The 14,508-nt window shown below is 36.7% G+C and overlaps 1 protein-coding gene across 2 annotated transcripts in view; it reads left to right on the top strand.

The window, feature by feature from the left end:
• Positions 1-14,508, top strand: part of sntg1 (syntrophin, gamma 1) — a 43,056-nt gene that overhangs the window by 6,000 nt on the left and 22,548 nt on the right. Inside the window, exons 2-10 of one of the 2 annotated variants that reach the window (XM_088014345.1) lie at positions 924-1,058; positions 4,779-4,835; positions 4,993-5,050; positions 5,152-5,195; positions 6,252-6,293; positions 6,581-6,683; positions 7,783-7,865; positions 8,154-8,284; positions 13,006-13,135. In XM_088014345.1, coding sequence (XP_087870471.1) covers positions 924-1,058; positions 4,779-4,835; positions 4,993-5,050; positions 5,152-5,195; positions 6,252-6,293; positions 6,581-6,683; positions 7,783-7,865; positions 8,154-8,284; positions 13,006-13,135 — 783 coding nt within the window. Of the gene's footprint in view, positions 1-923; positions 1,059-4,778; positions 4,836-4,992; positions 5,051-5,151; positions 5,196-6,251; positions 6,294-6,580; positions 6,720-7,782; positions 7,866-8,153; positions 8,285-13,005; positions 13,136-14,508 lie in introns of both variants that reach the window. The other variant, XM_088014344.1, reaches the window with a different exon arrangement.

Raw genomic sequence — 14,508 nt, 5'->3', positions numbered from 1 at the left:
TACACAGACACTACTGCCCTCATTTCGCTTCACTAACGATGCTTGCACAGACACATATTACTTCAGATAATGTGAATTAATGCCTCACTCATTCAATTTCCAACACCACGGCTGCAGGTGGGAGTGGACGGGCTCAGTTTCTTGCGCTTCTCGTCGCAACTTAAAGATACAAACTGACTGTTTACCCGAGTTTAAACTTCCAGCAGCAATGAAGCTCCGTGTCTTATCTGCTCATATGCGTCATATGCTGGGTGACAAGGATGCTGACACTGGTGGCTTTCTTCTATTAGCAGTCTCATCAGGTGAAGGTGCTTCTCTTATTCAGACCTTTTTTCTTTTTTTTTTTAAGTCAAGGACGGGACCGGCATCACAATTAGCCTTGAATGAGGAAAGGAGATGCAGAATGCAAATTTATGCAGATTAGCGTGTTGTTAAGGGACCGTTGGAAATACACGCACAGTCCTCACTTTTGCTTGTTATGAGGAAGAAACAAACGTAGGGTTTAGTTTAATATTGTTTTTTTCTTTTGGTCTTTCCATGTCACAGCTTCCTGATTTGACCGCAGCCTTTCTCTCAGGCTAAATGAGATGATGCAATCTGAGAGCACCTTTGTCTATAAAATAATACAAAGCACACAGAAAGAAAATTATTTTCGGGAGTCTTAAAATACAGTTCAATATTTGAAGCCATAAATCCATTTTTATCTTTATTTCTAATAGAAACGGTTGCCTATTTGTTTTGATATTAATATTAACAATTAAAGCACTGGGGGGGGGGGGAAGGAAAATAACAGACATCAGCCAGAACTAATTTCCATGTTCATCCTGCAATGAGGGTTCTCAATGACATTTCATTTCATGGCCAGTTAATTTTGTCACGGGGTAGGGAATGATGAATGATTTTATCTCTTTGACTGTTTGCAGACAAAGACTGGGATTTATTTGATGCAAGAAGGTAATGAGGAGCCATTTAATATTCGACTACACTTGGCCAAAGATATTCTGACCATTCAAGAACAAGATGTCATCTGCATTTCAGGAGAACCTTTTTATTCAAGCGTAAGTAACCCAGTCAAAGTCATGGTTCTGCCCATGTTCACAACACATCTACATCAGTAGAATCATGCCCTATAAATGAAATATGTTCATTAAATAGTGATTCACCTGCTGATCTCGTTGTGTTGAATGTAGCATTTAGCTCTCACTTGTCACCACTTCCGACAGCTTTTCCTTTGCGTCTATAAATGCACTCTTCCTCATGAGAAACAAGTCTAGAGACCATGGCCTTTACCAAAATGGCATTCATGTAATAACATTTTCCCGGATAAAAGTCTTCACAGACAAATGGAGGCTCACGTCCTCCGAAACATTGTTACTAATCTACGAAAAGGTCAAAGACACAGAAGTCCAAACACATCTTTAGCGTGTCAAGTGAGGATGTTTTTAACCTTGCAGACGAGTTAAACTTTCCCCTGATAAAACTTTACTGCGTCGGAGACAGACGAGTGGACTGAGGGGCCTTATGTTTCATTTGTTCTGGCAGAATGTGTTGGCCTTCCTCCTGTTCCAACACATTCCCACCCTGTCGTGCCTGGGTCGCCATCTGGCACCGTTTTGATAAGGCTGAGGAGGGACATGCTTAAACAGCGTTAAGCTTATTTGCACCAATTGGTTCAAAAACGCATCGAGGAAGTTTTTAGCCTCTAAAAATTGATGTGAATTCACATTGCACAAGACTTCATAGCCTATATTATATTTTAGAAATGGTTATATTCTTGCAAATGTATGGTAAAGCTAAAATTACATTAAAATGTTTATGTATTCATGAAAAGCCATTTTCCCCCATCAACTTGCTTTGGGCATAATTCTGGCTGCATATTGTATCACTTCTCATGCACAAATGGTTTGGAGTTAGGACTTTTCTTTAGTTGGTTTGCTTCCAGCTTTTACAAAATGTTCAGGTTTTGGAACATCATTCAAGAAGCCTTCCAAAACCAATTTTGACAACCATTTGAGATCATAACCTTAACCAATCACCAATTACAATTACACGTAAAAGCAAACTGAATTTCCAATTCAGGATCCAATAAGGCTCAGTCTGGAAACTGCTGCAACACCTATTTCAATATTTCAAGGCCTGTGTCAAAGCAGGTTCAGATGTAACTGTTTCTGAGAGGACAGCTACCAAGAATGCAAATTTTGCTTCGATACAAGCACTTACTCCATTGTGATATCTGCTGAGACCAGCAGAAATCACGATGGATGAAGCAAAAACCCTCTGGAGAAAGATTTTATAGCCAAACTGCACAAACATTTTATTTGTTGTCCACAATGAAAACAAAAATGTTTGGAGGTGTCAAGGTGAGCCTTAAAACCCTTAAAAAAAAACAAAAACAAAACAAAACAAAACAACAAAAAAACACTGGTCCTACTGCGAATCGGGACGTTGGCAGCATAATTCTTATTGTCTGTTTTGGTGCCAGTTGTTCCTGTATTGCACAATGTGGGTGGAATGATTGATCTGGAGGACTATGAACAAATAGATCTTACCTTAAAAAGCTAGTTGGCTGAAATTTGTTCTAATAGTGCAATGGTTGCAAATAAAGTTGGTTTTGAAATGACTATAGTTTTTTGCAGAATGAACTCCACAATTTCTGCCAAGAAGAGCGTTTACATATCCAGCAAGGATTCTGCCAGAAGCTAACATCTTCCTATTAGTCTATTCTATTAGTGGGGATGTATCGGTATGTAAGACTACACTAACCGGTCACTTAATTAGGTACGCCTTGATCCCCATTTTGCCTTCAGAAAGTACTTAATTCTTGATGACACAGATTCAACAATTCAATTCCTAAGAGACTTTGATCAATATTAACTTGATAACACCCCTCAGTAGCTGCAGATTTGTTGGCTGCACATCCATGATGTAAATGTCTCGTTCCACCGCTTCCCAGAAGTGCTCTGTTGGACTGAGAGCTGGTGACTGTGGATGCTGTTGGAGAACAGTAAATCAAGTGCAAAGTTTAAAAAAACAAAACAAACAAAAAAAAAAAACAGTTTGACATGTTTGGGGATTGTTGATAATCCCGCTAGAAGTATCAATGAGAAGACTGTAATGCTGTGATCACAAAGAATATTCATGAGCAACAACAATGCTCAAATTGTGGCATACAACAAAGCTCAGTTGTTATTAAGAGGTCCAACTTGTGTTAAGAAAAATATCTCACACCTTTACAGCACCACCACCTACTTGAATTATTGATGACAGGGATAGCACATTTTGTCATCTTCTGCTCTTGTGGCCCATTTGGTCCAACATTTATTCTCCTGTGTGTCCAGAGACAGCATTCCTCATACCTTTGTTCTAACGAGTTATTTGAGCTATGGTTGCCTTACTATCACGTCGAACCAGTCTGCCCACTCTGCTCTGACCTCTGACATTAATAAGGCATCAACTGTCGTTCACTGGATATTTTCTCTTTCATAGACTATTCTCTGTGAACCCAGGAGATGGTGGAAAATCTCAGTGGATCAGTCGTTTCAGAAACGCTCAGACCAGCCCATCTGGCCTCAACAACCATGACACATTAAAATACACTTAAACCCCCTCTGCTCCCCAATCTGAGCTTCAGCAAGCCATCTTCACCACGCATAGGTGCCTAAATGTTTTGAGCCCTCTAACATGTGATTAGCTCATAACGTTATTTGCAGTTTCCCCTGTGTGTCCGTCAGAGAAGCCAATGGTTGTATAAGACTGTGTTTATAATCGTTACCCTGTGTTAAGAAAAAAAAAGAAAAAGAAAAATAGTTTCAAACCTGTGCACACAGTTTTTGCTTTTTAAATATTACAGTTTTATGTAAAATTTTTATGCCAGCAATGAATCATGACCAGATTGCTTAGCTAGTTAAATAAAGAATAAATAAATCCCACAATCAGTATGGCATTAATGTGTGTTTGCAAACATATGACCAGCACATTATGCCACTATGCTAATACTAATATCTAAGTATTAGAGATTGGCATTCTTGTTACAAACAGTTTATATTCTTGTTGCTTTTGTCTGATTTTCTTGAACGATAGCGTAGTTCACAGCTAAATCACTGAAAACAATGAGAAGAGTAAAACAGGCAGCTGGATTGCTCCCAGTGTCTAATTCTTAATAAACTCTCTTAATTAGGAGTTCACCATCATAAATGAAACGCAAAACAAACAAAGAAAAAAACATTTTGAATCCTAATGACTTTAATATCAGTCAGAATTTCAAATTAAATATGATGTAGGCCATATTTTACAGTATTTTTGTTTTAAATAAGGATATTCTCATTTTAATGAAGACTGCTGAAAGGAAAACAGACTCGCGGGCAAATCATCTGTAAATCATTTGTAAAGATTAGTTTTGATCTTGGTTAAGGCCATGACCAAAATAACAGCCTCATTCTCATTCATCCAGCTAACCGCGACGTGTGTTCCACTGCTGTCTATTATTGAACATCAGATCATGATCTCCCCATGTCAAAGAAAGCTTTGCTAATTAGTTTGTTTTAATTAGATTGATGGCATAATCATTCATGTGGACCTAGGAGAAAATAACAGTCACAATATGACAATATGACTCCACGCTGGCAGTTTCAGCACACGTTAAAAGTAAATGGAGTGCTTTTGAAATGAATTTTTTCATCTTGACTCATGCCCTTTCATTATTACTACATTTGAATTTAAGAGCGATCCCTGACAGGTCTGACAGCAGCCTAATCTCATCTTTTTCCCTCTAACTGCAGGAGAGGACTGTAACAATCAGACGGCAGACGATTGGAGGGTTTGGTCTCAGCATCAAGGTAATTTAGATCTCAGCTGATTAGGCTGCCCAACCTGACTTATTCAAGTCGAGTGTGGACAAGTGTTATTGATCATTTCCTTGTCGAACTGCAACAACAGCAGCATCAGACACTCTATTGCCTTTATGTTCCAGCTCATTTTGTATTGCCTCCACAGGGTGGAGCAGAGCACAAAATCCCTGTTGTGATATCAAAAATATCAAAAGAACAAAAAGGTACGACATCCATTTTGTTGATGTTTCTCATCTCCCGACGTTTCAGCCCCTCTAATTTGTGCTTGCTGTAAAGTGTTTGTTGTTGCTCTGTTTGTTTCCAGCTGAACTCTCTGGGCTCCTTTTCATCGGAGACGGCATCCTTCAGGTAAAAATGTCGCATTAATGTTTTCTCCTCTCATTGTGCAAAATAACACACCCGGTATATTTAATAATTCATGTGCCACATGTCCCGGAAACTATGTGAAATAATTACTCATCCACACGGGCAAAAGTCTCATTTATCACATATATTTCAGCCAAAGGAATTAATTAAAAAAAAATAACACATGGTGTCCCAATTGGTAACTGTGGGAGACATGTAATTATGACTCTCATATTTACACCTTTTGGTGTAGAACAATTATAGTGCTGTGTTTTTCTTTTTTGCCATCTTACAACTAAAATTTTATAAAATTTTATGTGACAGAGCAACTAAGTACTACGTACACATAAAGTAGAAGAAAAGGATATATATATATATATATATATATATATATATATATATATATATAAATATCTAAAAATATCTAAAAAGTATGGCATATCTAAAAAGTGTGGCATTAACTCCCTTTATTTTAAGACCACTAAGTAAAATCTAAAGCAATCTAAAGCCTTCAGAGACCTAATTAGTAATCAGAATCCATCTAGGTGTAATATAATCCCACTGTTGAGATTTTATATAGTTGCACTTGTTGGCGAACACACTAGACAAGTCTAGAGACTGGTTTGAAGTTTTACCTTTTGAGTATGGCAACTAAATTTAAAGCTATAGCTGCAACAGAATGACTCGGATCAAAACATATTAAAATGATTCAGTGAAATGAATCACATCTAACTGACCTCATATTTGATGGTGAGGTAGTTTAAGGGAGTGAATACATAGCTCATTCAGAGCTTTATCCATAAACAATTGAAAACCATGCATCATTTGCCATTCATTTTGCAATTTTGCAACTTTGTGCATGACTTACAGTCATAGTGAAATACATTTTATTAGATTCCAACCAGAAACTTGCAGCTAGATTGTCACAGATTGTGTAAAAGTTTGAATACTTTCCAAAGGCATTATAATATGCTTCTCTCATTAATCATATTGTAGAAAGCTTTAGTGCTTTGGTGGTGAAATGTTATTCAGAGAACTGATGTTACTGTTGTTTTCTAGATAAATGGAATAAATGTCAGAAGCTATCGCCACGAGGAAGTGGTAAGCTGTCAGCTCACATTTCATAGTTTCTTACACAGAAACGAGTCTTTCAACAGCTTATCTTGTCTTATTTTGATGATTTGCATCTTTTTGACATGTAAAGCCACTTTTTTCCCTCCTTCATCCCTTCTCATAAGCAACTGTAAGAAATCATATGCAGCTTCTTTAAATCCTTTATCTTGGATTTCCATTCTTAGCTAGACACTGCCATGCTATGTCTCTTTCATCCTCAGCAACCCTCCCCCCCACCCCAGTGAAGAAAAAACTTCACTCTGTGTAACTTGTAGGTGCAGGTTTTGAGAAACGCAGGTGAAGAGGTAACCCTAACGGTGTCGTTCCTGAAGAAGACTCCAGCCTTTTTGAAACTGCCGCTGTGTGAGGACTGCACATGTAAGAACCCTCCACCAAACGCTGAAGCACTGGAAAGTAATTAACCAGGATTATTTTTAGCTGGTCTTATTTTCTGTCTAGAAGTGGTTGTCCTGGAAACAATAAACTCAAGCCTCTTTGAGGAAAATAAAAGTGACGTTTACATACAGTGAATGGACAACACTTTCACTTTTTCTCTCTGTGTGACACTAAATCAGTCTAAAGGTTTAATGTTTTAAACTGGTCAGGATTACTAATATTACTTGGATTTGCTAAATGTCAGAATAATATGGGTTTTAGATATATTTTTGGACTTTCTTAAGAGTCAGATGGTTACATATATTGTATTTATGGCTTAAATGTCTTTTAATTGAAGGTTTTGCTCAAAGATTTGGAGTACAATCTTCTACATATTTGGCTCCTTTTGACAGAACCACTATGACTGGACCAGCTTTGTAAATGGACTGAATTTATATAGGACATTTCTAGTCACACTGACCAGATAAAGCACTTCATAGTGCTTTAGGTAGCAAGAAAGTAATGAAGAAGACAGATAATTCTGGCATTTAGCAAATGGAAAAAAATAAAAAATAAAATAAAAAAGAAACATTGTAATCCCTTACTGACCTAAAACAGAAAAGTTTGATTTAATATCAGACAGGGAGAAAAAAAACAAGATTGTGTCTTTTTATACAGCATATGAAATTCAACAATGTCTTTCTAAACATAATAAATTGACCACTTGGTTTGTGTTGAGACCAAGAAAGATGATACTTTGTTAAGGAGAGAAAACCAGGAAAGGAGACTTGTGTCGAACTCCACAAAAGGCGCTAAAGACCAAGCTGAAAGAATTGACTCATTGCTCATTGTGGTGCAATTGATTGTGTCTCATGAGAGAACTTCAGCTCATCATCAGACATGAAAGCTTTTGTAAAATCCTTTTATATGCGTATGTAGGCCAGGTTGACTGGCCGTCAGTCAGTCAGCTGAATACAAATTGGCACAAAGCAGGAGCCAGCAATGGAGCAGAACAAAGTAACAAGCGCTTGTTGATGAGAGAGATGGAGAAAATAATATATACATTCTTTTTTAGCCGTTATGTACTTGCTTCATTTTCTAGGCATTCCCAGCGACCAGAGTAGTGGGACATCATCTCCTTTGTGTGACAGCGGTCTGCACTTAAACTACCACCCCAACAACACGGTACTGTTCTCCTCAGACTGTGTGACTGAACGATTCCATAACTGTCCTGTAGCCGTGCAACAAGCGTCTCACTACCAGCGAGTTGTTTCCATGCGACTGTCACTGCGCACTGATAACCACGACGCTCTATCTTTACCGCTTGAAAAGGGGTGAATCAGCTCTAATCTGCAGCCTGTTTGTACATCTGCAACACCAGTAGCTGCAGCAGTGGCATCTCTTGATATGTGTGTAAGACCTCACACACACAAAATAAAATCCTCTTCTAACTTATCCTTCACGCTGTTACAGGACACGTTGTCCTGCTCGTCCTGGCCCACTTCTCCGGGGCTTCGGTGGGAGAAGAGATGGGTGGACCTGCGCCTTATTCCTCTGTTACACTCACGCTTGTCGCAGTACATCCCCGGCTCTGACGTTAGCAGGTGAGCTGTGAGGCAGAATCTTGAAGCACAGGGCTGTTTTTTTTATTTATTTATTTTTTTATTCTTCAAGGCTCAGTATAGTAGTTGTGCTGAGATCTCTTTCTTGGGGATTTTAAAACGGAGCACTCTGCAGAGGTCCATCTATAAATAGACCGTTTTTTTATTATTTTTCTTCGTGGCTCCTTTGGTCATACTTTGCTCTCTTTGATAAAAATGAACTTTTCGTGTGGTAAGTAGTTCACAAATCTAGTACAACATCCTTTTTACATACTTACTTTGCTTCCAATTGAACTAAACCCACAAAACAGACTAAATAAAGCAGTAAGCACGATCTTACTTACTAAGCCACTAATATAAACCACCAATAAAACTGCCTTCTATTTATGAGCTGTTTGGGTCCCTCATAGATCAAATCTAAAGTGCAATAAAACAGACCTTTGCGTACTTCTTCAGCTCAATAACCTATTTTCATAAAACAGGACAGTCCTACAATAATATTTTAGAACAATTGGAAATGTCACACAGCATTTAATATGTTATTACCAGTTTGTAACATTTATAGTAGCCATGTAACACTTTAATAATGCTCATAATCAAATCATATATAAAGCTTATTGTTTTAACAAATTATGTACAGTGACTTGCAAAACTATTTTTACCACTTTAACGTTTTTCAAATTTACCTTTTCCTTATTTAACTGCATCAAAACCACCGATTTAAATACATTTTACAAATCCACACAAGTGCAAAAATTAGAAGAAATAGTAAAGGCTCTGTTTTTTTTTTTACAATTTCAAAATCTGAAAATCAATTGCTTTCTGAAGTATGGTAAACAGTAAACAGCGTCTGCTAGTTTTCATCCCAGTAGAAACATGGCTGTTTTTTGGAATGCCTCAGAAGTTTTTTGGGGAACATTAAAAATGGAGCAACACTAGAAAGGCTAAGGAACAAACAGCCAGGTTAGGGATAAAGTTTTGGAGAAGTCAGGATCAAAAACAATGTCCCAAACTTTAAATGTCTGAAACAGCACTCTTCAATTTATCATTGGCAAAATGGAAAAAAAGCATGGCACTACTGAAATACAAAGCCATTGGCGTATGTGTACTGATAGGCTGGCTAGAGGAACGCATTAATCAGAGGGGCATGCCAAAATACTCATGTGAACTGTGAAGGAGACCTACAGCTCAGGCATGAGAATCTGTTAAAAGGACAATTATTAGCTGTGCAGCCCCTTTTATGACAGAGTGGCAAGAAGAAGTCATTTGTTGAAATCCATAAGAGGTTCCCCTACATCAGCCATATAGGGGACACCTGACACATATAAAGGTGCTTGTCAATGAAACAGCAATGGAACTTTTTTTGCCCATATAAAAACACGTGTGACAGAAAACAAACACTGCACATCACCCTATGATCTTTGCAATATTCCGCCTGTGAAATATGGTGGCAACTTCCCCATCATGCTGTGGGGAAGTTGAGCAGAATTGATGGGAAGATGGAGCTGAATACTGGACAATGCTGGAAGAGAACCTGTTAGAGGCTGCAAAAGAGTTTAGACTGAGGAATTCCTGAAGGACCTTCAGAGAAAGTTACAATGAAAAGGTTTAGAACTGCAATAAGTAATCGGATTAATCATAATTAATGGATTAGAGGAATACTCACCAACTGCTTTGGTATTTGAATATTTGTTAACTAGAGTATACAGGCTCTAAAACAGGCCATTTGTTGAAGGAACACACTCAAAGCAGTAATTAAGCCAAAACTTGACAAAAAATATGTAAATTTTTTAAGATGAAAAACCTACTTTATAAATATGCTCTACCCAGAACTCCTCAAGTAGCATCATTTTAACCTCACCAATCCTCCCGTTATCGCCTTTTGCTACCAATTATAATTAGTCATTTGAAAAAACTGTTAACAGATCACCTCTACACAAGTTAAGCAGAAAGGGCTGAGCTTTTCACATGTTGTTGTTATGCAGTACGCAGTATTTTTTTTAGCCACAGAGGCATCCTTTTCTACAAATGATAAAGCTATTGCTTTTTAGACAGTAAAATGCTTCTTTTTCTTTTTAAACTTTCTATAAGCTTAAGTAGTTAAATGAAAACTTTGCAGATTTTTAAAGTGATTCATTGATTAATCAATAGAATACTTACTGAAACAACTGTGAGCAGCAGCCCAAATGTAGCTTTTATCAAAGAATATCTACATGTTTAAATGGTCCAGTTAAAGTCCAGACAAAATCCAACTGAGAATCTGTGGCAAGATACAAAACTCCAAACTGACTTGAGCTATTTTGCCAGAAAGAATGTGGTAAATATTTAATATTTAGATCTGCAAAGCTGGTAGAGACATTCTGCAAAATCCATAGCTGCTTTAAAAGGTGGTCCTACCAAGAAGGCTCATTGGGACTGGATCCACACTTTTCAGATTTTCTATTTTGTAAAATTCTGAAAATTGTGTTTTTTTTTCCCTTTCCTCTTTCCTTCCACAATTTTTACTACTTTATATTGTTGTATCACATTACATTTCCCCAAACACCTATCAAACTGTTGTAACAATAAAATTGTGAACATTTTTGGCTTGTTTTCAAATATCAAAACCATTAAGGAATACACCAGCCTGCCTTCTAAACCTAATTTGCATAATTTTGATTGTCATTAAAACGGAATGACGCGAGTAAAAATTGCTGGTATTATTCAATAATATTTTATGACTTTGTTTCTTTGTTAAATGTCAACTAGGATCAAAACATTAAAAATTGTTCCCAAAGTTTTATTTGCACAGTGTTTCTTTGCATATGCATCAGAATTGATCTGTTGAATTTTCCATGCTTGACGTATTAAGCCATTAAGCTGTCAATAAATGTATTTCCATTTTTATTACCCTGTAAGTGATAGATGCAGTAATCTTGCGGATTAGACGTTAATGGATCTCACTTGTGGTTTGGCCGGTTTTAGCCCATTAACTGACAGCTGGCTGAGGATATTGCACAAGTTTTTTAGGATTTATGGGCCATATTACAGGCAAGGTTTTCAGTTTTTCGTTGTGGCTGAATGATGATAAACATGCATCACAGACTTTAAATATGTTCTTTTTTATTGTGTTGTTTTTTTTAAAGACATTAGGACTTTAGCTTTTTTTTTTTTTTTTACAGATGGAGCAAATAAAACATTTAGTAATATAATCTCATTTAAAACCTCACAGTTGGTTCAGACTGAAGTTGTTGTTCCTTTACTGTCTCTAAACTAAAAATTAGAATGTTAATTTATGGGTTTTAGTTATCAAGTTTAGATCTGCTGTAAGGCAGTTTTCTGCCTTGGTAAGCAAAACTTTCCTGCCCGCAGTGTCGAGAAGCAAATACAGACTAATGGAGGAGTTATATTTTAAGGATGCAAACTTTTCTACCTGTTACTGAAGGTCTTGTACAATGAAGAAGCAGTTTTCAAGCAGCATTATACATTTTTATTGTGTTGTGTTATAGATTGAAGTAATTAGACTTATGTGTAATTATAAACATCGACATAAATATAACGTATCTTTGTTCATTGCTTTTATGTTTTCTGTGTTGATATCCTGCTTTGCAAAAGTCATTATATCTGTTAAACAGTTCACATTTTGTCGTTTTACAATACGGGTCTTTTATGCATTTTTGGGGGGGATTTTATGCAATAAATCAACACAATGTCATTCATATGAATAAATAGGGAGAAATTGTTCTGTAAAAATCAGAGTAAGGGATCTACTTGTATTCACTCCCTCAGCAGATTCTTTAGAATACATCTCAACCAGCTTTGCACATCTTGAGGCTAAAATGTTTGCCCATTCGTCTTTAAAAATAGTTAAAGTTCAGTCAGATTGAAAGGAAAAGTGTCCACAAATCGTCATTTCAAAGTCTTGCCACTGATTCTCAGTTTGACAAATGTCTGGATTTTGTCTGGGCTGCTGGAGCGCTTGAACATGCTTTGATCGGAATCTGGCTTTGATCTTAATTTTAGTCTCATTTGATTAGAGTCTCTTCTTATTATGTTTACTGTGTTCCATGCATGGCTTGGGGCAAACTGCAAAAGAGCCATATTGTGACTTTCTATCAATAGTTTCTTTCTTTTTGCCACCCTTCCATGCATACCAGATTTGTGGAGTGCTCTCTGTTAACAGATCCTCCAACCCATTAGTCTCCCATCTCTGCTGCTCCTGCAGAATTACCACAGGTCTATTCTGCTGTTTAGATGTGTTTCTTGGTCTTCGTGATGGTGATTGTTCACTGATGTAAACTAACAAACATTTCAGGCCTTTACAGAACAGCTGTACACAAAGGTGGACTATTCACTAATTAGATGACTTCTCAAGGGATTTTGGTAGCACTGGATTTAGGGGTATCAGAGTAAAGTGAGCGGAATACATACTAACGTCACTTTTTTTTCAGATTTCAACTATAAAGAACCATGTTATTATCAGTGTTATTTATTTCAAATATTTGTGTTGCTCTCAGAAAAAAATAAAATAAAATTTAATTGTTTCAAAAACAGGGGGAAAAAAATCAACTAAAGGGTTGGGAATAAGAGTACTAAATGAAGACGATGAATAATAATTGTTTCCTTTCAACTTGTAAAATAGATTCTGATAGCTACCTGAAACACATTAAAATGCATGAGCGTTATGTCAACATGTACTGAAAGAAAACTCCTGCTGTAATGTTTTATTCCTTTGACGCTTTCAGGAAAAATGCTTTCCAAGTCATAGCTGTGGACGGAGTTTGTAGCGGAGTCGTACAGTTTCCCACTGCTGAAGACTGCTTGGACTGGCTTCAAGCAATAGCAAGCAACATTTCCAGTCTCACCAAGCACAATGTGAGTACAAAACAACAACAGCTTTTAGAGCCCTGTCCCCTGCGTAAAACAGGGGGATATTGGGCATGTTGTTAACGCAGCACTCACACAGTCTTGTTGATTGTCTTGGAAATGTCACAGACGGTATTAGGTAATGTAGACGAGTAATAATGTGTCTTCACACTTATCTCAGAGCCAGAGATTGCACGAAAAGCAATACCATTAACCTACACTTCCTCCGGTTGTGTTATTTAAAATCCATCATACAGAATCTTTCAATAATGGCATCAAGGTACAAGTACAGCAAAGATGAAGCCAGGCTTTATCTTTTTTTGAGCTATACTAAAGCTAATGTGGGAAAATGCATCAAGCCGACTGAGCTCAGTCATGGAGAATGGCTTGCATAAAATCTCTGTGAAGGTGTATCATTTAGAAATATTTTACATGTTTGACACTACGTTAAGAATGAATTGTGCATGCCACTTTAGCAGACACTGCTTTAAAGATGTGAAAAAGGTCTGAAAATGAATGTGTTTTTAATGCAGTAGCTTAATCTCTGGTGAACATTGTAGAGAAATCCATCCTTGTGGATGTATATGTGTATTTAGCTGACTGCCATTAGGCTGAATGAGGACATTTATTTAACTGGCCTTCACAGTAAGTAGGATGAAATGAAAATTAAAAAAAAAAAAAAAAACTACCAAAGTTGATTGTTAGAGAACTGCAGAGAAAATGCTTATTTTGGGGTCAACGGGTCTCGTTGATAGCGGTGAGCTACTTAAGCAGCTGTGACTGTTGTGAAGAGCTGGACCATTGACTGAATTAAAATTGTTCAAGTATCCAGCTTCAGAGCCCCTAGTGGCTCTTTAAAACCTCCACATTGACTCTTGATAGCTGAACAGCTAAAAAAAAAAAAGATCATAGCTATGTGATTGAATAAAAATGATGAATACAAAATGCTAGTTTATAGCAGCATTTTTATATCAATTTACACAACAGTGAAACTAATCTTGCCAGAAATAATTGAGAAAAAGACATTTTTGTTATTTTTTTCATTTTTTATGCCAATCTGCAAGTATTTTTTTTTTCAAGACTTAATCCTTAACATGAAAGTAATATTGTTCTTTAGTTTGAAAATCGAAACAAATAGCTTTTAGTTCATACTTCTAAAACCCGATGTACGGTAATCTTTTCCTCAAAAAACATTTTGTACCTCTATGCTAAAAACGACTCTTTGGATTCTAAAGGTTGTTGACTCCTGAATTAAGTGATCCCAGGAATCCAAAAACAACAAAAAACATTAAACATTATTAAAATGTAGTTTTAAAATAAAGACAATCTTGTGTTATTTGAGAACTAAAAGTTTTGTCTTAAATTGACTGTTGATAATTTTC

The sequence above is a fragment of the Poecilia mexicana genome, unplaced genomic scaffold (assembly GCF_051168715.1).
Source record: "Poecilia mexicana isolate PSO_F unplaced genomic scaffold, ASM5116871v1 scaffold_17, whole genome shotgun sequence".
Lineage (NCBI taxonomy): Eukaryota > Metazoa > Chordata > Actinopteri > Cyprinodontiformes > Poeciliidae > Poecilia > Poecilia mexicana.
The sequence above is the reverse complement of the archived record's forward strand: the minus strand, read 5'-3'. Positions and strand labels throughout refer to the sequence as shown.